The sequence below is a fragment of the Pezoporus occidentalis genome, unplaced genomic scaffold (assembly GCF_034315485.1).
Source record: "Pezoporus occidentalis ecotype Australia unplaced genomic scaffold, CSIRO_AGI_Poc_V1 ctg9, whole genome shotgun sequence".
Classification (NCBI taxonomy): Eukaryota; Metazoa; Chordata; class Aves; order Psittaciformes; family Psittacidae; genus Pezoporus; species Pezoporus occidentalis.
This window is the reverse complement of record NW_026916262.1, coordinates 2412476-2436042: the sequence shown is the minus strand read 5'-3', so window position 1 is coordinate 2436042 and position 23567 is coordinate 2412476. Positions and strand designations below refer to the sequence as shown.

At 36.9% G+C, this 23567-nt stretch overlaps 1 protein-coding gene across 1 annotated transcript in view; it reads right to left on the bottom strand.

Moving 5' to 3' along the window:
* The window catches only part of THSD7A (thrombospondin type 1 domain containing 7A), a 286529-nt gene that overhangs the window by 17661 nt on the left and 245301 nt on the right, over window positions 1-23567 (bottom strand). Inside the window, exons 14-20 of the mRNA XM_062605006.1 lie at window positions 22582-22845; window positions 13193-13371; window positions 9620-9625; window positions 8810-8943; window positions 7184-7337; window positions 6202-6343; window positions 5616-5731 (exon numbers count right to left, since the gene is read on the bottom strand). Of these exons, the coding sequence (XP_062460990.1) occupies window positions 5616-5731; window positions 6202-6343; window positions 7184-7337; window positions 8810-8943; window positions 9620-9625; window positions 13193-13371; window positions 22582-22845 (995 nt within the window). The remainder of the gene's footprint in view (window positions 1-5615; window positions 5732-6201; window positions 6344-7183; window positions 7338-8809; window positions 8944-9619; window positions 9626-13192; window positions 13372-22581; window positions 22846-23567) is intronic.

The following is a 23567-nucleotide window of genomic DNA, read 5'->3' as shown; positions in this document are numbered from 1 at the left end:
AGACAACTAAAAGCTTTAAGTAAGCGTGAAGTCACTACTAAATAAAAAGTAAAGCAATTAAGACATTGAAAAATCTCACTTCAAGACAGCCCTAATGCATATCCCGACTTTTAAATACATGCTTAAATCCTATTTTCATAAATTATTTTCCAAATTAGAGCCCATAAATGCAGGGTTTCAGCTCTACAGTATTACTTTATACATAGGTTAAGGACAAAGTACCAATAAGAAGCATCAATAACATATTCTGAAATAGGAATATAAAAATACTGAACTATCAGCAGCTATTAATGGCTGAATTCACGTGACACTAGGAGCCAGGTTCAAAACTAATAAAAGGAGGAGGATGCACTGTCAGTTTGTCAGAAGATGCTGCAGATGCTAAAAGTTTACAGGAGTTCAAAAGAGACTGAACAAGTTAATGGACGATAAATCTGAAGGTTTAAACACACAGAATCCACATAGGGCAAATGCAGTCCAAGAGATGAAAAAAGAGGTGAGGCTGAGAGGAGTAGATGGAACTTGTGTATGTCTGTCCTTACTCTTAATTAGGCATCTGCTTAAGCCTCTCGAGTTTTTCCTAATATGTTGTGCAAGTTTAATTTATATATATTATGCTACCCATTCTACTGTATGCAAAAAAATATTGACGTTGATTTGTTTTTTTTTTAAAAATATAACTTTGCATGTTTTTCTGAAATCACAGAATCATAGAACAGTTAGGGCTGGAAAGGACCTTAAGATCTAGTTCCAACCCCCCTGCCATGGGTAGGGACACCTCACACTAAACCATGTCACCCAAGGCTCTGTCCTGTCACTATAGTCCCTAATGAAGAGTCCCTCCCCAGCATCCCTATAGCCCCCCTTCAGATACTGGAAGGCTGCTATGAGGTCTCCATGCAGCCTTCTCTTCTCCAGGCTGAACAGCCCCAATTTTCTCAGCCTATCTTCATACGGGAGGTGCTTCAGTCCCCTGATCATCCTCGTGGCCCTTCTCTGGACTTGTTCTGACAGCTCCATGCCCTTTTGATGTTGAGGACACCGGAACTGCACACAATACTCCAAGTGAGGTCTCACGAAAGCAGAGTAGAGGGGCAGGATCACTTACTTTGACCTGCTGGTCACGCTCCTTTTGATGCAGCCCAGGATACGGTTGGCTTTCTGGGCTGCGAGCGCACACTGAAGCCTGCTCATGTTCATTTTCTCATCGACCAACACCCCCAAATCCTTCTGTGCAGGGCTGCTCTGAATCTCTTCTCTGCCTAATCTGTAGCTGTGCCTGAAATGCTTTGCAAAATCAGAATTCCCTAACATTCTTAAAGTAACAGCTGCAAATGCTGGAGCAATATGAGAGAAGGGAACATAGAAAGTAGCCAGACTTGCATGTTTCCCAAAAATACACTTCGTACTGATCATTTCTCTTGGGGAGTCACTAACACTAACAAATGATGAAACACCCACAGGGAAGGAAAAGTAGTTATGGCCATGTTTGGAGACAGTACAGTGGTTAGATGGTCCTCTGGTCTGATCCTGTAAAGCCATTTATATGTTCTTATAAAATCCTGTGGTCCAGATTTTCCCCATCCAGGGAAGGAAAGAGATATTATCACTAACACACATAATAATATATGATGCAAGATGGAACACGCCTGATGGCAAAAATATTAGCATGACAATAATCCCCGCAGCCTGCACAGCTTCAGAATGAGTTAAAAGGATAGTCTGATTACAGTGTGCATGACATAAAATGTGAAAGAAAATCAATCCTGACAATATGGAGAGCTTTCTGACATCAAAGACAGATCTTCACTGGCCCTCACCAGTGGACCTTGATTATCATTGAAGCCTTTTGTAATCCCAGGAGGCTGTGGACATCTTTAAGTAAATAAAACCCTCACATAATTAAAAAAAAAAAAAAGGCAAACTAGACATTTCAAAACCTATTAATTTTAATGACTGGAAAGGTTAATGACATAAAACCAGCAGTTCAGACTTTAAAAAGGAAATAAAAACACTATTTCCCACTAAATGGAAGCATAGAGCAATAATTAGGCACAACATTAACATGTCCTCCATAAATAAACTACAAGTAGTACTGGAAATGTCTAACCCCGACAGACTCACCAAATCTTAAATTTGCATTTGCAGTACCATTTATTGAGACAAATGAGGTCCTGGACCTCTGTTCTGTTTTACACATCAAAGAATAAGTTCTTGGCTTTTCTCTGTGGTACAGGATAACAATTATGCAGCTATCACACACAGGCAACACATGAAACCTTTGCATAATCTGGAATTTGGCTAATTGGGTAAACTAAAGAACTGTGTTTGAAGTCTACATTTGGGTCAAATCTTTTGAGCAAATGCTTTAAAGCTGTTTACAGAAACATGACTACTCTCTTTGAAGACTGGCTTTCTCAGCTGGACTTTGGTATCTAGAGAAGGAAAAGCCCAAGAGAGATATAAAAGTGAAGGGGTGAAAGCTGAAGGCCAGTTTACCCACAGCGATCTGCCGTTTGCATGCTTTAGATACTGAAGTGCTGCTGAAATAGACTGGGGAAACAACTGTCAGAGGCTGCAAGTATTCTCACATATTATTTTCTCATCCTTCTCCTTCCTTGATGAACCACTATTCATCTTGAAGAACTTAGAAAACATTTGGAAAAGTGTTCAGTAGTTTCCTTAAGCATCTGTTCTGGAAGAGCCTCTGTTCTGGATGAACCTCTGTTGTGGTTTCTGATTCAAGAATGGCAAGTACCGGAGGAGTTATATCAAAAGCTAGATGAGCGCCCTGTACTGGTCACACATGCCAGGGGCAGCAGGCTGCCAGGCCAGCATGCTCTGCCAATCCTGTGATCCACAAAATGTATCTGTATTTGTTTATAGGAATGTTTGGCACTGCAGATTAACCTCTGCTGGAGGTTAATCATGTAATCTGACAAGCGGACTATTTGCCATTGGAACAGAAAAGTTTGCCTCATAATGCAGACAAAACTGCTGGTTTCTAAGCTTTTCTCATCTTTAATTAAAGATAAGTGCATAAAAATAAGCCCATAAATGTGAATATAACCAGGAACAGCTTGCTTTAGGTGATACGATTTTCAAATACTCAAGGAAAAAACAAGCCAAGTTCTTGTGATGCGCTAATTTTGTAGATTTAGACACCAAGTAATCCAGTATTACTGTGTCTTGAGAGTTTGAAGGGAACTATGTTAACATAACGAGGACTTGGAAATAAGCTCTAGAAATTGATTCATCCTGGCAGTAATCAGGATGACTGGCTAGCTTCTTTAGCTGGTTGACTGAAACAAACACAAGATCATACGGGCGCATTAGGAAACCAGAACACAGGGGCTTGGAAGAAATGCACGTCACTACACTGATGCTCACGCCTGGAGATGGAGATAGTCAAAACACAGCATGAAGGGTTGGGTCTGGGATTTTTTTATATATGGCTTTTATTATTTTCTTGAACAACATATTGTATAGGAATGCAAATACTGCAATCAGGCATCTTAATTTCTTAGGGATCAGGACATGTTTAGCTATTCTGATCTCTCTTCTTTGCATATAATAGTAAGAATCATAGTTCTGTAAATGCAACTACATATAAATTTAACAAAACTTTTGTTTTATTCACACATCTGGGACAAAATTTTATGACAACCCAAAGGATATTCCATTAGCTAAGTTATTACAAAATTATTCCATCTTTCTCTTTGCATCAACTTTTCTATCCACATGCACCTTATTTTGAAATTCCCTTAATCTTTCTGCACTACCCTTATAATGCAAAAGACAGTAAAAAAACAAACCAAACACCATGAAGGATTATCTGTGATTAAATTACTAAGAAGTGAATAGTATGTATTCACATTTTGATGATTTCTTGGATACTCTCCTCTCATGACCTAGAAGGTCACAGAGTTGGCTTTTACATCTTCAGAGTGAAGGGTCTGGTAAAATCTCTAGAGCTTGGCTTTCTTGTTAATCAGGTTAACAGATTTTCCTCCTCACATTTATTGGATCAGCTTTTGACCTCATTGTACCCCTTCTTAATTCAACAAATGGTCTTAACAGTATGACTGGGGAGTGGACCAGAGCTTTCTACAGGACAATGTATCTGTATGATCTAGCAAACAGAAGCAGCAAATAAGACACTATCACAGTGGTTAATGATAAAGCCAGTACCCCACTTCAATGACATCTGTACAATTTGTTGTAAATGCTGTTCAAAATCTTTGGTTAATAACATGAATAATTTCTTGGCTTTATGGCAAAAGAACTTTTTCCCCCTTAAAATTAAATAAAGCATATTTTTTTCTATTGAAATATTCATGTGGATGGATGTTTTAAATCATGTCTTGGTACGAATTAATCAATATTGCAGTCTCCTACAAATAATCCGAGAGCCCCCCCTTTTTTTTTTGTTTTAACGCATTAAGACATTAACACAATGCATTAATGCATTCATTCCCTTATTAACTTCAGAGAAGCTTGCTGATAGGTAGCCAGATCCTGAGTTTTTTCCTGAGATATAAATGATCAAGTTATGAGACTCGATGCTAAACCCAAAAGCTATGTGTGAAGGAGGAACTTGGGACAAAAGGTGCCTGTCTCTGCTAAGGACTTGTGGATTCAGGAGTCCAGATATCAGAGGGAATTGGACTCAGACAGGTAGGTCAGACAGACCATTACAAAACTATAGTCCAAAGTACATGATGAGTTCCTGACTCCCTCCACTTGTCCTGAAACCAGAACAAGCAGCTACTAGCCAAGAAAGCTCAACGAAAAGGTGTGTTGGTACCAAAGCTGCTGTGGAGCAAACTCAGCCTTAGTCCCCCACTGCAAGTGATTTTATTTCTGCTGTCAAGGTGGCAAGAGAATGGAAGCCGAAATGAGCTCAGTTTCTTTTCATCAGAAACACATGTGGGATTGCCTTTAATATAGCACTTGTGTTGTCTTTCCATTTTCCTTCACATTACTGACTCCATGTAACTAAAAATATTAGGACCAACATGGAGTGTCAGAAAACCAGAGCTGTAAAATCTTAAATTAGTTTAAACATTTGCCAAATGGCTCCTTCAAAATTTAAGGGCCCCTGTCTAATAGTTCTCCATATATGTTCCTATTTAATATTGCATTCATGCTGCACATTTTTTCATAACAGCTTGGGTATCTTTTGCATTGCACAGCTGGATAGAAGAAGTTAGTATTCAGCACTGCTGCAGAATGGCACATGAGAAATATTTTCCAACACATTGAGGAAATGATTGATACTGGCAGCTGTCCAAGGTTCCATGAAGAAATTGTATGAAATTAGAATGATTAGTGTTCTGATTAAGATTTATTAACTTTATTCTACTTTATTAATTATTGTGCCTTTTCCTTCAGGACACAATAATTAGCATATGTTCATGGAGGCACTTAGAAATAACCAAAGGAAATTGTATAAAAATCCCTGTTGATGGCACAGTTCATTTCAGAGGTACTTAACAATCCATGAATAGTGTTGCAAAACATCTGGCAAAGATGGGTTACATGCTGTATAGCCCAGATGGCTCAACGTTAATTAGCACCATTAAAAGGGAGCTTACTCACAGGTACCCACTCACCTCTTCACAGTACTTTAGGTCAACTGATTTGCCATCACTGCGAACACAATCGAGCATCCGTGTTTTGATACCGTTACCACACACAGCCTTCTCACTGAGCTGACATGTGCTCCAGTCTGGAAATAAGGAATTCATTAGCACAGCAGACATTTTAGGTAAAACTCATAATGATCCAGTCTCCTACCTAATTCTAATTCTGATGGCCTAAAATAATCCTCACAAGCAACTTTTACAAACCTGAAAGCTCCTGGAGCCCAGCTGCTACTCAGTTTTTGAAACATCCACTTTTACTACAAATAGTGGCACGTTGCCTTCTAAAAAGTTTGTAGTTGGTTTCATCTGCATGGAATTTCAGCAAATCACAAAATTACAGGAGAAATAGATTTCCTGGACATGCATGCACTCTCCACCCAAGTTGCAAAGCCACAGTAATATTTTCTCTGGATCAAACAGCCTGAATCACTTTTCAATATAAGCTCCACAGCAACTTCCAGATAATAACAGAGAGCTGAAAAATCTGTCCTGCAAGGTGAATGGGAGTAAGCCATAGTCCCTGGCTGTCACTAAAGCATAACACCATAAATACCTGTCACATTGTAGTCATAGTGGTAGCAGTTTTTGTTCAAAGTGCAGACTTCTGTCTCGGTGGCAGCAGGACAAGACTTTCCATCATTTGGTTGTCTCAGGGATTCAGCTGACCTTTCACGGACACTACTTCCATTGCACGGCTTGAAAGGGAGGTTGGAAACAGCTTAGGTATTTTGGCCCCCTAAAAGCTTTTCATGCAACATTATAGCTGCCTTTTAAGTAATCAGTTTACAAAACACGAATATAAAACAATGGGCTCATGCTGTTGTGTAAGAGAAACTATTTCCTTGTTATTTCAGAGAGAATTTAGTCTGCACTTTCATCTTGGTACCACCCAGGGTGGAATATCCTCTAACTGGTAACCCCTTGGTACTTCTGTAACTAGTTCATATTTCAGAACGAGTGCTTTGGAACCATTTCACTCATAAACTAGATATTGTGATGCTCACTTTCCAAAATGCTGTAACATAGTGCATTGGAGCCTGAATACTGAGAGGTCTGAAATGCATTTTTATGTTTGGTTTGCAGGTTTTTTGACACTTCTTTTTGAAATTCCTGACAGGAAGGGGAGAGAAGACCCAAAGTGATCTTTCTATGCTCAGTCTTAATCTACAGATTTTACGCATAGCAGAACAGTGCCATTTTTAATACAGTGACTGCACTCCTATGGAGAGTCTGACAGCTAGGCTCAAAGACAGACTCACAAGCCACTGTCAAAGGTATTCCACCACACAGAACGTACCCCACACTTAAGAATGACCACTGGGGACATTATAGGTTGTGTTTTGCAACACTTGCACTTAAGGGAAAATACTGGCACACTTTATTTGCAACCATCGATGACACTAAAGATGACAGTAAATACATATGTTTATGTATGTAATCACTACTCAATTCAGCATCTTTGCACAATACTTCATGTACACATTTTTTAAGTACCTCCTAAAGCTACAGATATTACATTTCGTTATACTGCTTACCAAAGAACATCGAGACCATGATCCCCATTCAGACATAACACAGTCCTCAGGACATGGTAGCGTGCACTTTCTAGCACCAAGCGGCATCTCTTCAGGATCACAGAGATAGTCCTCTACAGTGTCAGAAGGACCATCCGCAGTGTTTAGCATGCACCTGGAAAAAAAGAACTGCACATAAACTGCATTTGCCATAGATTATGTACAGCAACTCTGTTCCGTAGTATTCTGAAACATGTTTAACATTTTGTCAGCACGTAACCATCATAAAGTAATTGAAGTAACAGAACTAAGTATTGAGCCACGAGTATCCAAAAAAAGCTGAAGAGACAAAAATAATCCTCTTTTTTACAGTCAACAGGCATATAAAGAAATACACAGAATTTAGACAGTCCTTACCAATGATTGGCTGATAGTTTCTGGGCAGGTGATTTACTTGACATTAGCTTACCTCTAAGCCAGAATAATGCAAATCAGCTACAGTTTAGACATATTTTGTGCATGCTTCAACTAATAATTTTAAATCTAGACCTACTAAAACTTTTAAAATTTTACATTATTAGTATTGATCCCTAATCTACATGGAAGCTTTTTAAATACTATTATATTAAATCAGGAGATGGAGGCCCAGTTAAAAGGAGAAACGAATATGCTTAGTTTTCGTTTCAGTCTTCACAGTATTTCCAGTGAAGTGGCATCTACTATTAACTTATCCCTTCCACCTGTCAGCAGAAGACCAACTAGTACAGGACTAGGATCATTCAAATTAAGAGGCATACATTTGTTTTCCAGAATTGCAAGACAAAAGCTCATACCAACAGGAAGCCTTTCACACATAGAGAAGTATTTGGAGTTTCTTTAATTTGACCACATTATATTTTTACAACTGTCATGCATTATCAAACTAAACTTTTTATTGAAACACTCTCTCTGTTCTAAGGTAAACACAAGAGATATATCAGGAGCATATAGATTTAGTACTTTAATGGCATTATGTGATAATAAACGAAAAGTTCAATGGTTTTTGACCCAAAGGGCTGAAACAATTTTTCTTTATCTTTGATGGTTAAAGTCTATTTTTCAACATAAACACTGATGAATTTTGACTTTTCATACTGGAGGGTTTTTAAAGAACATTCTTATGGGAATCTCTTTATATGCTACTGTGTGAGATCATTTATGTATAGTGTTTCTAACCTTGTTCAAGCAAGGATTAAGACTTAAACCTTCTTGAAGTAAATGGTTACACTAAGAAAACAAGTGCTATTGCAAACAAAATTGTGTACATAAGTGTGCCAGTTCATAAGCACTTGTGGTAGGGAAAAGAGAGCATTTAGCAGTTCACTGTGTGACTCATTTTGGACTTTCAAACTAAATTCACATTATGGTTTTTTATTGAGATTTATAAATTGTGTATCATTTTGCCGATAGCCATTAAATACAACAAACGCCAACCAACCCAAACTCCATGTACTGCTTTACTTGCTCTTGTACAGTATCGTGTGAGATTAATTAATTTTAATTAATTTGTTTGATTTGAGCTCTAGGATGAAGAGCAAGCACAGAAGATGCCTAGATCAGATTCAGCAAACATTTTTCTAAAGTGAAGGAGGAATAGTACTGTTTTACCTGACTTTCCTTGTTTGAACACCTTCTCCACAGTTCTCTTTTAAGTCCACATTGGTCACCTTGCAGATGCTCCAGGGCTCAGTAACCCATACGTACTGGCTGCAGTCACTATGGCAGGGAACTACCTCATATACCTGGAGACCACATTGTCAGTCAGTTTTGTTGTACACAAGTAAGATAAACATGCAACAGTGATCACACAAGAAAAGGTTAATGCGCTTTTCTGGTAAGAGTGACAAATGTAAACTTGCTGACTGAGGAGCTGTAGTAATAATAAAGATAAAATGGCTGCTAGAAAACTACAGAAATAACAAAATTCAGAAGCTAAGACATCTAATGACAGATGCCCTGGTTTTCTCTGCCCCCAAACCCATGCTATGCCATTTCCACGTAACTAACAAATTCTGTAACTAGGCTAGCTCATGAATACACCTTTCAGAAAAATTATGCTAAAACCCTGTCAAAACTTTATTTCTGTCTTTCACATCTATCTTCAACTGTTGCATACCATTGTCATTAACTGTGGGGCTTTTGTATTTCTGAAGAGATGTAAGCACAAGGTGAGCTATACCAGTATGGGTTCACTTTATTTTTCATTGTAGGTATGTAAAATCACTGTAATGTATTTGCATACCAGCACCAGTATAATGTTAAGATTTGAATAAAAAATTGAAATAATGTCATATAGTAATTTATACAGTGCTCCATATATCTTCTCAACCATACATTACAAGAAAAGAACAGACAACAAAAACATTGGAGCATAATCAAGAAGCATATGTTAAGGTTATTTCTCTAAGAAACTCTTACCTGAGCCTGATGAACATTTTTTCATGAACCCAAAAGAAAAAACAAAGATAAAAACAAAGAATGATTAGAGTGAAACATAAGTATTTAAATTGCATTAATTTTGCTTTTATTCAAATAATACTTTACGAATTCTTCCAAGCAAAACGCATCCTATTTTTCCTCTTCGATCTCCCTTGCTGTCACATGGCATTTTTGCAAGTTTGCTTTTGGAAGAAAATAGAAGTTTATAAATGACAACTGGTGGGAAGAGACTGTGAATTTGCCATCCTCTTTTTCAGTCCCTAACACATGATAAAACTTCTTTCTCTTTTTGCCTGTAATGAGCATCAACTCTTCACACACTAGGGAATGCAGTTTCCCTAAGACAAGGGAAAATCCTCCATGGCTTTGAAGGATACTAGAATTCTCTATTAACTGATATTGTTCTGACAGCATTAAGTACAACAGATTCATGGGAATACAAGGAACTGACACTACTCATCCTTCAAAAGTTCCTAAGTCCTTTACTGAGTAGCTTAATTATGCATAAACTACTTAAAGCCCATTGTCTCAAGATTATTTTATACCAGCTAACTTCACGTATTCTGGGTATCAAGTCAGCACAACTAAAATTTCTAGACCATCTAAGACTGTCTTAAACAAGTCCTTCATTTCCTCTCAGCAACACTGCTTGGGTAGAAAGAGTGCTGATGGTTTAACAGTTTATCAGTTAATCTGCAACAAAATAGCGCCAGTCACACACACACACACACACACAAATAATGCCTTGCACAATGAATGCGTAGAGAGACTTATGTATCAGTATGCAGCTGATCAGCCCATGCATAAGAAAATGAACATAGCATATTGAACTACATAAGCATTAACTCAGACACAAAGATGGGTGGTGTAAAAGCATGTTAAGGAAGGTACTGGACTCCACACAACTTGTAGCCATGTGGAACGTATCTGGGATTTCCAAAATGAGAATAAGGGAGCTTTAATTTAGGGAAATATCTGTGTATTTCTCACCCTGGTTGGCATAGAAAGAAATACATTAACTCCTCATACACCTTTCCAGTAACATAAAAATTAGGTATTTTGACAGAAAGACAATGGAGAACTCTGTATTGCATTGCATGTGTTTAATGGTGTGCTTCTGTCCTTACTGCCATTTTTGTAATGGTGACTGCAGGCCATGGCAGTTGGGTTGTGTAAGGATTACATACCCACCTGCTGGATAAGGGGGCAAATAATGCCTGGTGCCAATGAAGAAATGGGTGTCCATATTTTCTCTAACAGTCTCAATTAGCCTCTTCATTTGAAGTCCTCTGAAGGCCACTGGCATGATTTTATAACAAACCTGACACTATGATTATTGTAATTATGAAGACTTTCAGCCTAGTGAAGTGAGTACTAAGCAAGTTTCATTCAGCTGGAGTGTGGTTTAGGAATCACACTGGCGTGCATGGCCCAGGAGAAAAGACGCTCAATGAGACAACATCCAGCATTCACCGTGTTCAGCCCCTCTCCAAAATATAGTCATACATGTCAGCCCTGACAGAAATAGAGCAACATGCTCTTAAAACTTGACAAATGCCTTAAACACTTTATTTCAATGTTTCACTAGCCTTACCATTAGAAAGTTTTCCCAAAGCTTTACACGAATCTGCTTGCAGCAGTCTAAACCTACTGCTTTTTATCCTATCCACGTTGGCCATGGAAAATGGATTATTTCCTCCTCCTTTGCAATAGCCTTTTATGTACACACTAGCAGACTGCCAGCATCTTCCCTCTGAACTTCTCCTGAATGTGCTAGCCAACACCTTGCAGTTTTTCTTCAGAGTTCAGAATTCCTAGATTTCATTTTACAGCACAGCCCCTATGTATATCACCTTCCACATACTCACGGGCACCAAAGACTCGGTCTAAACATTTGTGCCTTGTATGTACGCAGATAAGCATGCTACATGTATAAGTGATAAATACCTAAATAAATTACATTTAATAATGAAAATAAATATTCTGAAGAGTCAGTAGTTTTCCAGCTGAATGAGTGGTAGATTACATTTGGATTAAATAATTAACTCAAAATTAGAATGTAGGTGCATTCCCCTGCATGTTTCTGAATTGAGAATGAATATACTTAGAAATGAAAAATACACCCTCTACATTCTTTGGCATTCCTATCTTATCTGTAGGGCTCCCTTTCCATGAAAGTACTAAATTTCAATTTTATTTTTACAATAATTACATTTTGAATTACCTATTATCATTTGGCAAGTACTATGTAACATAGCAACAAATCAAATTCCATCCAAAGTGCCGGTAGAGGGCAATAGTGTTGCATACAAGTGGCTAACAGACCTCTAGCAAAATCACCTTTGATGCAGAAAAATATAAGCTTATTATGTACTACATGCATAATAGAGAAGGAAAAAGACTTCTGTAGAGACTATAATTTGCTCCTATTGAAACACATACCTCCTAATTTAAAGCATATTTACATGCTGACTCAAATCCAGCAGCCCTTATTCAAGTTTGCATTTTGTTAAAGTAGATCACAAACTTAATTTATTAGCTACAGCTTAACACTTATTATTTTCTAAATTAGAACTAATTACATTCCCTAAAGTAGAAAATCAGATCAACACGCAATTTCACTCTCTGCTAGCAAAATGTCAATAGGATAATATTAAGTACATGCATTTTTATTCAAATGTAAATTGACAGCACATTTTTATTCAATCTTTGAATATTTACAGAGAAGACTGTGTGGCTGTTTAACATGCCTCTGCAGACTAAATTAAATTCAACAGTAATAGGAATATAAATCAACTCTGAAGAGCATAAGTCAACTGACAAGGAAGGTTTTTTGTTCTAAAATTCTCAACCAAATTTCAGGGGGTTGACTTGGACTAGTGCTAAACTTGGTCCCAAAGACTAATTGCTAATTAGTGGTCAAAGCACTCCAAGTGTGCTCTTGGATCACATTTTCTGGCTTAGTTTCACTTGAAGAGGATCCAGACTATGCAGCCAGACTACTCCAAAAAAAAAAATATCAAGTGTGGTTAGAGGGAGAACTGGGATTTTCACTTCAGAAGTGAATCCCTGACTGGAACTGCAGTGCCACAGCAAGTGTACCTGGAAGGTCAAGCTCCAGCCTGAAACCATTAAGGGACACAGGGATAGCGCTGTGTGAGTGCCTGAGAAGTTTTCATTTACTTTGTGATCTAAAATGGTTAGGGAACACCACTAAGCATGTTACCAGTTTGAGAATCTCTATTGAGACATTTTACCCATTGTGAGAGAAGATATTAAGAAACAAATCTGGTCTTCACAATCTGCATGTAAGAATGCTTTATTGACTCCAATCTGCAGTTCAGAAAACGTGGTGAGTTCTTGCAGATGAGGAGTAATGAAGGCAGATCCTTTGCTGACTTAGGAAATCTAAACCCACATATACTCCTCTTTCTACCGGCATCTGCCCCTTTATGTTGTATGGTTTTAATACGTCAACAAACAATACAGCTGAAAGAATTATGTGAGGTACAGAAAAAAGTGTATAAATAATGTAAATATAAATCAAATTACCTGATTGACGTGATCTAGCTTTGGACAGGGTCTTCCACCATTGTAGGGTTTTTCACGGAGCCATTTAGACCGAACTTTTACCCCACTCCCACAGGATTTACTACAGCGAGACCAGTTAGACCACTCACTGAGCTTGCAGTCTGAGGGACATGGGATAATACAGGCTTCCTCAATATAACCTGCGTGAATGGAAAAAAAAGTGCAATCTTAGCATGTCATTCTGCCACTTCTCCCTGAAGCCCTAGTCTACTTCATTTAGATTGTCCAAAGTTTGACTCGACAGAACTGTGTGAATAGAGAGATTTCTTCATCATTAGGGCTAAATTAAATTCTGCAGAAAATTGACACACATAGCTGGAGACTGTGTTAGAGTAGCAGATGAGCATCCTCAACACTATCTGATTAGGATTCACACCAGATTTCAGGATTGTAACTTTCTGACAGCTACAGTGTAATTGACACTAACTATTTCTTGGCTGCACCATTCTTGCACTGTAAAACATTATTTTTTTTTTTTAAGGAAAAAAAAAAGTTAAATTAAAAGACTGTCCATAATTATATGAAGTAATTCAATTGCTCTTTACATAAAAAATTCAACAATCAAAAGATATGCATCTAAACAGCCTGGAGCGAGGGAACTTAACACCTTGTGACCTTTCTAAGGCTAGAGAGTGGCTTGCCACGTTAATGATCTGCCGATTAACAACCATCTGCCCCCAGCAGCACACGGAATAATTGCACTGAATGGAAAAGCAGATGTTTGATTTGGATAAGTCATTGGTCCTAAGAGGTTGGCAAGGGGTATGACATGGTCTGCAGGGAGTAACATGAGGCCTCAATTCACTGAATAAGTGAAAATGTCTTTCTTTCAAAAGCAACATATAACATAGCCCTCCGATATGTGTCACTTATGCCAATATTTACAGCAGAAGCTATAAAACCTCAACTAGAAAGCTGGCCTTACTGCATTTTTACTACAAGTATACCCAAACTCTCCTCTCCCCTTTCCTTATGCAACATATTTACTGTTGGCAAATGTTCACTTTAAAGATGAAAGAAACCTCATTGCATTAACCTCATTTAAAAGTAAATTAAAATATTTGATGAACACAGTTGCAAAATTAACATGTACTGCAGTAAAATCATTCTCAAATGACTGGCATAGTTTGCTAGGTGTGGTTTCAAATATTTCTCACATATCTTGAATATTTCTTAGTTTGAAAGCGATCATTGTCATTTTAATCAGAGCCTTATGTTTTTAACGTATACTTCTAAGTAAAGCTATTCTGTCTCTTCTAAAAGCAACCAGTACAAAACTATCACAAGTTGTGTAAAGAATCAAAATAGTTAAAAGATTTCAATTCTATATATCTATTTCTAGTTGCTTCCATTAAGTTGTTTTTAGATATAAATAACAGAACGTTGGGTTTTGTTTTAAACATACAGTAACATTCCGAATATTTTATTGTCAAATCCAGGTGATGATTTTATCCTTTACAGCTTTCCTTTGTTTGGAAGTGTTAAATAGTTAAATAAATACGCAGAGTACTTTCTGAATTTGAGCAGTGTGAAACTACTGTTCACCAAATGTATCTTCCTTAAAATTCCTAGAATGCTCTTAACTTGAATTACAAGTATGTTTATTAAATATCTCTCTCCATTTGATTGATCAGTTCAGTGATGCTGTATGAAAGGTACACTGTGTTAGACAAAATATATTTTCTCAAGATCATATCACTGTATATCAGAGGTGGTGACATGCATTGCCCTGCAGCAGTAAATGAAAAATTGATTACATTTCACCTTACCTGGTATCTCTGGGTGACTCTCAGAAATCCAATGCACCCCATCTCAGAGCCCCATCCTACAATGAACTTTGACTGCATAAATACCAAACCCTGCATCTTCCCCAGAAATCAGTTTTTAACAAGCCCTTCTAGATGCTACACAAAAACATATACTCTTACAATAAAGAAACTCCTGAAGGAAAATGGACAAAACAAAAAGTTAAAAGAAACAACTCTCTCCAAGCAATAAGTGTTATTTATTGTCTGACAGAACAAAGTAAAGGTTTTATAGCTCTATGAATTTTCTTGAAATTCTGAAATGCTGCCTTTACTTTCAATATAACTTCTAAGTATTTTTTTTTTCTGGAGAAACCTTTCCTATAATTACATTTTTCTTCTTTATTACACTTTTTAATTTTTTTACCATTTCTTTCTTACAATTACACAATTATGCCATTTAGCATTTGTTAAATTTCTGTCTCTGTAATTAATTCTGGAAGAAACAAATGCAAGTTTTTAAAAATATATGGCATGGGGGGTTGGACCTAGATGATCGTTAAGGTCCCTTCTAACCCAAACCATTCTATTCTATGATGGAACTAACAAAAAATAAACTACTTGCTGCAAATGACTTGTTCCACCCCATCTACTACCCATCTAAGGGTATTTTTCAGGAAAAGCTTCTCTGAAGCACGTCATCAGATGCCTTTCTGTGTGTATGTCAACATAGCTTTTAGAGCGACTAAGGATGGTAACCTCCAGAAGTTTATATCCATCACCCCTCAAATTGAAAAAAGATGATGTTCAGGAACTTTGAAAGGTTTATACTCTTTGGTTTTGGTTGTTTTTGTTAAATTTCAGGTGCTTGTGTTTGTAAACCTTGTCCATGCTTTTTTTCAGTTCATATCAGCTAAACTTCACAAGGCTGTGAAACGGGCACCTGTCTACTATGAGCAAGAACATGGCTATGCATTAAAGATTACTGAACCACAATTTAACAAATGGCTTTGAACCACTAGGAGTATGAACTAAACTACTCATTGAAAAGGAAAGGTTTATTATCCCATTGTTAATTGGCTATAAAATCTGGACTCTAGAACAAAGTAATTAACAGATGTGATGGATAATTTATAATGAAGTACTTTAATGGACTTCACACTTTGTCTAATGACAAAGCAGGTTAAGTAGGTGCATATAAGGTTTTCCCCCCACAAACAGTACCTGCAATTTGCAAGAACAGAATGACTATTGAGTTGAAGCGTGCAGATATAAAGAACATCTTAGAAAGTGTTTACATGAACTCTTTTGTCCCTAGGATGGACAGAGTTATGCTCCTGCTCTCATGACATGACTATGTCATGCCATGTTTCCAGGAAAAAACCTGCGATGTCAGAATGGTTTATGTTCTTTAACACAGCTTTGTTAGGTTTTGGTTGGGTTTTTGGTTGGTTGGTTGGTTGGGTTTGTTGTTTTGTTTGTTTTTGTTTGTTTGTTTGTTTTTCAAGAAAATATAAAGTTCTTGGATCTCATCTTCCAAGACAAAGAAATGTACAAATATTTGCATTTTGCGTGTAGCAGAATATTATGTATGTATTTCTTGAGACTATTGGTATTCCTGCCTAGCCATGGAAAGATAGATTGAACTCTGTAAGACTTTTTTTTCCTTTTTACTTTTTCTTTTTTTTTTTTTTAAGGATTACCCTTCAAAGCTCCAAAACCTGTGAATAATTGTTAATGCTTAACTCTCTTCTTCATCAGCAACTGTGTCTCTGGTGAACCTAACTACAGGTTTTTGAGTTGATGAATGTCTGCTTCATGACTGATGTCCTGTTGACAGGGTGGATACATTGGCAGCATAATGAAGTGGCCTATACCAGTATTTCTGATGTAGGGCAATAAGTAGCATATTTATAGAGAACATACAATAGGACAAATATGGCTTCTTGTATATATTAGAAATAATCTTAGAGAAGATACAAGCTATGAAACAGCAAAGTATCCTAATAACAATTTGAGAACCTAAGCCTCGATTAAAATCTAGGTTAAAATCTCCTATGGGAAATATATTTATTTTAAAATAAATGTTTGACAAAGTCTCAATTACATTTTAACACTCTTCTATTTTTTAATTTGCATTGCTTCAGGTTACAATATTGAAAGAGAAAAAAAAAGATTTAAAAACTAATCCTAATGCAAGTGGATACAGAAAGTTCTAACTGACATCTCAGATCCAGTAGACACTGTTATAACGTATAAGATTTTATATCGCACACATAAGCAATTAAATACAAAATTCCTCGATTCACATTGATACTCCTAGCAGCTGTTGTAAAAGTATTTGCTGATACGCTGATATTCCTCTCTAATCCCCTGCATAAGCCTTGTAGCCATGGATGGCTTTGTAGAGTCAGCACAAATCAATGCATCTCATTTAATTAATGCTAAAGGGGGAAATAATCTCACACTAATAAGGCAGCAGACAAACTATCCTGGACTGACTGACTGTGCCTAAGGTCTTAACAGTAAACTGACATGAATTAAGAAGGGTAATACGACCTATATAAAAATGCTGCATCTGTCTGCCATGCTACTATGTTTGCCTTCACTACACGCAAACACAACCACCACTCAGGTTATGTGGGTCATGATTCATAATTAATATGTGATGGAGGAAAAGTAAATACTGAGGTTTATATAGGGTAGTCCATAAGCATGACAGTGGCCTGCTTTTGTCCTTTTTTTGGTTATGAAAATTCCAAAGCACAGTTTAAGGGACCATGATGGTTCTTCCTTTCCTTTTTTTTCACAAACACACTAAAACAGATTGCTGGTTGACACATGTCATTATCCACAGAGCTAGTGATGACAGGGATAAAGCTATGAAAAACAACTGCTGGCTTTTATAATGGAAAAAAACCCTCTCACACTTGACTATCAAGCAAACTAGACACTTTTATATTTCTCCAGTAAAATTACCTATGCTGTACAGAAACAAAGCAGGCACCAGAGAAAGAGAAATTTATATGCCTTCCATTAAGGAAAACAGGTAAATAACAGCTTAGTTGCCACTTTTAGCTGATATTGCCACATCTGCTGCCAGCTGCCAACTGTTAGCTCCTGCCCACACTCAGCAGAACTGGTATGGTGGAAAAATACCAGCGGCAAAATTTTTCCAATGGCAGCTGAATGCTGCTATCTCTTTCATTGACAAATTTAGCTCAAATTGGAAAGAAAATATTTTCAAAAGAAACACCAAAATATTAGGCATCTATAATACTAAAAAAAAACAAAACCGAAAAAACAACCCATACATAAAAATACAAAAAAAACCCCACCTTGTCCTCTTGCAGCTGAAACTTGCGTCTATTTGCAGATGTTGGGACATCTTTTGATGCATTACGTCATTACATTACATTAGAAAGCTAAGGACAGACTTCAGAAGGACTCTGCCTTCTGCTTCTCCAGCATTCTCTCCTAGCAGTAACAGCAAATTTATTTAGCCATATTTTGCCTTTCCTTTTTTGTTACGTTCACACCTGTCTTGAGAAACTTGTTTGTACTTGGGACTTTAAAACTGCACCCAAAATTTTAAAGATGACTGCAGGAATCCTCTTATGGTCCTACTAATTTAGGGCCTTCCTTATGTCACACCCTTCCTTTAGCTCCTAGGTGTCTGTGAAACTGTTAGTTAACTGTTCTCAAATCTTTTGAAAATGAGATGTGCCAAGTAATAAAAGAAAGCTCTGAAGTATTTACTCTTCTGCTCCTGTTTGCATTTCTTTCCTAAGTCAACTGAATTGTGATTTTCAGCACACAAGGCTTCATATAACAAACAGCTTATGATTTTTTTTGCCACTGCACAGCAGGTCTGCCTTCTGATTCCTTCCACTGAAAACAGCATGACTTGCAATACTGACCTGTTTGTGAGATCATAAATTTACTTAGCAGTATTTACAAAAAACTTTTGACAGACTCACAATGTGAGCTTCTGGTTGCGGTTTAGTATACCACACAAAATATCCCATGATATATTAATAACATTAGTGTGGGTGTAGTTTGACACTCTTGCTAGATTTAGAGGATGTTGTCACAGGCAAAGAAGTACCATTATCCCCATTTTCCACCTCATGATTTCAAAGTGTCAGGAGATGACAAAAGTTCAAGTAAAAGTTGGACACTGCACAGTAAACATCTCCCCTTCAATAACAGTCTTGATTTCTCTCCTAGTCCTCTGGCTCTCCTAGCCAATTTGCCAAATCATAAAAACTGTGATTACATACTATTCTGCTTGGAAAGAAATAACAGGCTTGCAGGAAATAACAGTAAAACAGATTTCTGAACAAGCAGATAACAGAGTGGGTAAACCTGACTCTCTTTTGGATCAGCTATGACATTAGTGAAAAATTCAGTGTTGTAGCTTCCATAGGGAAATAAGCAATTCTGTTAGAATTTACAAAAATAACACAAGCAGGCTTGAATTACGAGTCTTGTCAAGTTTAGCTTGAAAAACTAAAAGCAGATTGATGGGAAGCTACAAGGCACTTTATTTCCTAGCAGGTGGGGTAACTATTGTGATACCACAGAATTCCCTTGTTGATTTAGCATAATATAGCTTTTTATGTTTTCCCTTAAAGAAAAAAAACAAGCAGCACACTGAAATCTAGAAATGATGCCAAACTGTCACAGAACAAGGGCATGAAAATAACAGGAAAGACATCATAAATACCAGCAAGATATAAAATAAGATCTACCTGGCAAAACAGCAGTTTAAATATGTTGAGAAAAATAAAACAAATCAGAGGAACATAATCCATGAATACAAAGTAGATATTCAGAAAAAGGCAGTAAACATATACTGAAATTATATAGAAACGTCTGTATCACTTGCTCTAGCCCCCTTGTAGCTTTTACCTTGTGAAAGCATGCTAAAACTGGAAAAATGCTGAAAGCAGACAGTTAATCCTTAGAAATAATCTTTACTGTATTCATGTACCACACCCATCAATAATAGATTGTTGTTCTGGAAGAGCTACTGGAAAGGAAACCATCATTTTAGTGATGTATTTCTTAGCATCAGTTTGATTTCTTAGCATCAAAGTCAGGTTAGATACTTCATTCCCTGAACAGCTGGAATTCTTGTCAAACAATTTTAGGAAGTTCAAGGAATGTAGGATTAATTCAACATCAATTCCAAGCTTCATCTGCCCATGCACTGCACCATGGACCAAGATAAAGGTACTCACTTCCTCAAATGGAACTGATAAGAAAACACTTGCAGATGCCTTGTACTTCACTATCAAAACAGGTAGGGATACTGGGGGGGGGGGGTGTCGGATCAAATAACCAGCCACCCTAATAAACATCATTCACAACTCCAAAAACCAAAGGGTTCAGACTTCCCAGCCTACAACAAATATAGCAATGACTCACAAACAGTTCCGGTTTACAAAAATAGCTGAAAGAGTCTTCAAATCTTCTGTGAGAAAAATGGGATGGAACTATAGAAATAAAACAAAACAAAACAAAATAATCCAATGCTATATTGTGTTTTTGAAAAGGTGGAGCCTGCTGGTGTTAGTAGCCTGCAAATGGTAGCCCTGGCTACAGCAGGTTTAGGAACAATATACTGTTAGTAGCTTTTCCACTCGTTTATTATTCATTTTGGTCACTGTGAATGTCGGTGACACTCCCTAATAAAATCCATTAGGTGAGAAATTGCTACCACGAAGAGATATAACAAGGTAAACACAGATCATTGAAAACATCCTTTTTTCCCCATTTTTTTCCTCTTTTATATCTCTGATTCTTGCACTGCGAGGGCTTGAAAGCAGCTATGTCCATGCTCATTCCACACAGAGTTCTCATCTCTTTGTCAAGGTACGTCGAGGCAGCATGTTACCTACCACATACAACAGCTACAGGTCGTTCTTGGACAGACAACTTCTTCCCTCATGTGTCTTCCCTTGGTTGATGACATAACCTGATAGTCCCCATTCCTCAAGCCAACAAAAACTGACAGGCAGGAGGCCATCATTCATGCTGGTTTTCTATGCATGTAATTTTTTAATAATTTTCCACTGCTCAAAGTTCACTCTGGCTCTGGACTTTATGCTGAACAATTCATGTGGTTCCACAACTCTTTATTCTGTATTTCCTAACAGCTATTTGAGGAGCCTTCTAACCTCCCCAGGACAACTACCCATCCCAGACAGATCTGTGCTCACACAACTGCAGGTCATTAGAGGTAGCTGTGTCTTTTGGTACTCCAAAGATGACAAATGGTCCTCATCAGTCTAATCAAGTGTAGCATGTTCACTTTAGCCTACACAAAAGAACAAAACTAAATCTTTGTGGACCTCAACCCAGAGCAGACAGCCGAGAGCAGAATTAAACATTCTCAGAGCAGAAAAAGAGATTTCTTGTCCCGTGAGAGTTTAGGATTTAGACTATTTTCATTCAGATATATGTATATAAACTTAATCTTTCAGTAGGAGCTAACTACAGCAAAATATGATGTTGAATAAACATAGGAGAAAATTCTTCACAAAATTATTTTACAACTTTGCTTTGGGATATTAAGCTGAATGCACACTTTTCATCAAATCACAAAGATATGCTATAGCTCAGCTAGATAAATTCAGTCTCTATCATATCATTTATTATTCCTAAACAGGAATTAATAGCACTAATTAAAATCCCCTTAAATCATTCAATTTATTTGATTAGCTATTTTAACTTTATCCAAGTAAATAAATGAAATCTCTGTTATCTTAATTTTGCATTAGAAAGTATAATACCTATACAAATTAAACTTACATTGACCTTTTAATGGCACTAATACTAACATCCAGCTCTTCATACCAATAGCTCAGATACAATTTTGCACTGCAAGTGTGAAAGCAAATGAACACTGAAACTCCAGTGATGTAAATTAGCATGCTTCTGGCTCATTGAAAATCAGAAAGTGTCAGTTTTGATTCTAACACTATAGATGCATCCACTTTAGGAAAGAGTACTGTTCGCCCCAGGAGCAATGTGAGTACAAAGAATATAAAGTCTTTAAACATCCTAGTTTTACACATGACAGAGTTACACAGAGAAAGTGGTGTATGCTGTTGAACTCAGGTCAAGGCATGCTTGTTAAGGTGCTGAAGAGCAAATGGTAGAGATAAGGCTATTTAAGGAGATTAAAGCTATCTATAAACAATCTGTGGAAATAGTTTCAGCCTTTCCAAAATAGTCCTGTGCTCTCTCTGTTTATTTTTTGAGGATTTGAACCTTCTAAATTGCTTTATTGTCAAATTTGCAGACACTATTATCAGAAAAACAACAAGATTTTACTTTTATCTATTAAAGTGCCTAGTAAATCATGGTAAATTACTATTACATATTGTACTGCAGCTAAGCAGTAAAAATTAAGTTTACTATTTTGTGACAGCAAAAAACATGCGGGGTTTGAAGGCATCTTGGGATAAAATGCAGCCAAAGCAATAAACGTTAGTCTGCTAATTCTATCTGTAGATACATAAAGTTATATGAAATAAATCAGATACGTATATATCTGACATGTAAACAGATGAAAAACAAGAGATTTCTAAATACCGTGGCTGTTGCATCGTGATGTTTCCACAAGTCGATTGTTTTGGTCATAGCATGCCATGGCCTGGTACCGATAGCCTTGTCCACATTCCTTAACATCTCCTTGCACCTTCATTCCCAGCAATACTTCCATCTTACCCTCTGGTAAAATACAGTCCGACCAGTTTCCCACAGGCTGAGCACTGTACTTGTCACACGGACAAAACTGATTCTCAATCAGAGGATACAACTGAGAATTTTTGCATTTCTCTCTTTTCTTACTTTTTCCTAGAAAGAGAAATAATTATTTTAGAAAGTTTGTAACAGTATACATCTCCTTAAAAAATTCATTTAGACACCTGTAACAAATGCTTGCAATTAAATACATATGCCTAAAACAAGTTACATTAATCTTAATTCATTTAGGCTAATGACATGAATTTCTGAAGTAACTGATACCTACATTTGCACAAAGGCAACATCTTTTATAATAAAGCCATATATTTATACCTAATTTCAAGAAAAGTGCTTGGGGCATACAGTTTGAAAAAGTTCACAATTAAACAAATATACCCTTTTTCTCCTGTTTCAGCAGCAGCGCGCAGTCCAATAAACAAAGTCTCTGGATAAAGCTTCCTCAGAATGAAGGAAATTGCAGAGGGAAATACCATACATCTTTACGACAGTAGTGCCTTCTTTCAAAATGTTTAAATCCTTTAATTTTATCACATTACAGTACATTTGTTAATAATTATCATTCTTCCCCTCTAATACAACAAGCTCCTTCTGTGAATTTGTTTCTTTTAAAATCTCTCCTTTTACCTTCCCCAGCTGGAGCACAGACATCCACTCACCTTCCACTTTGCATTAAATCAGTTTTTAATCTTCTTTGGTAAAATTTGGTTGGCTTTCCTTTCCATTCTAGACAGCTCATGTATATTAATGTACAAGTCTTTGCAAAAGTAGTTTTAAAAATCCTTGTTATTTAGAAATTACAAGAAATTATTATT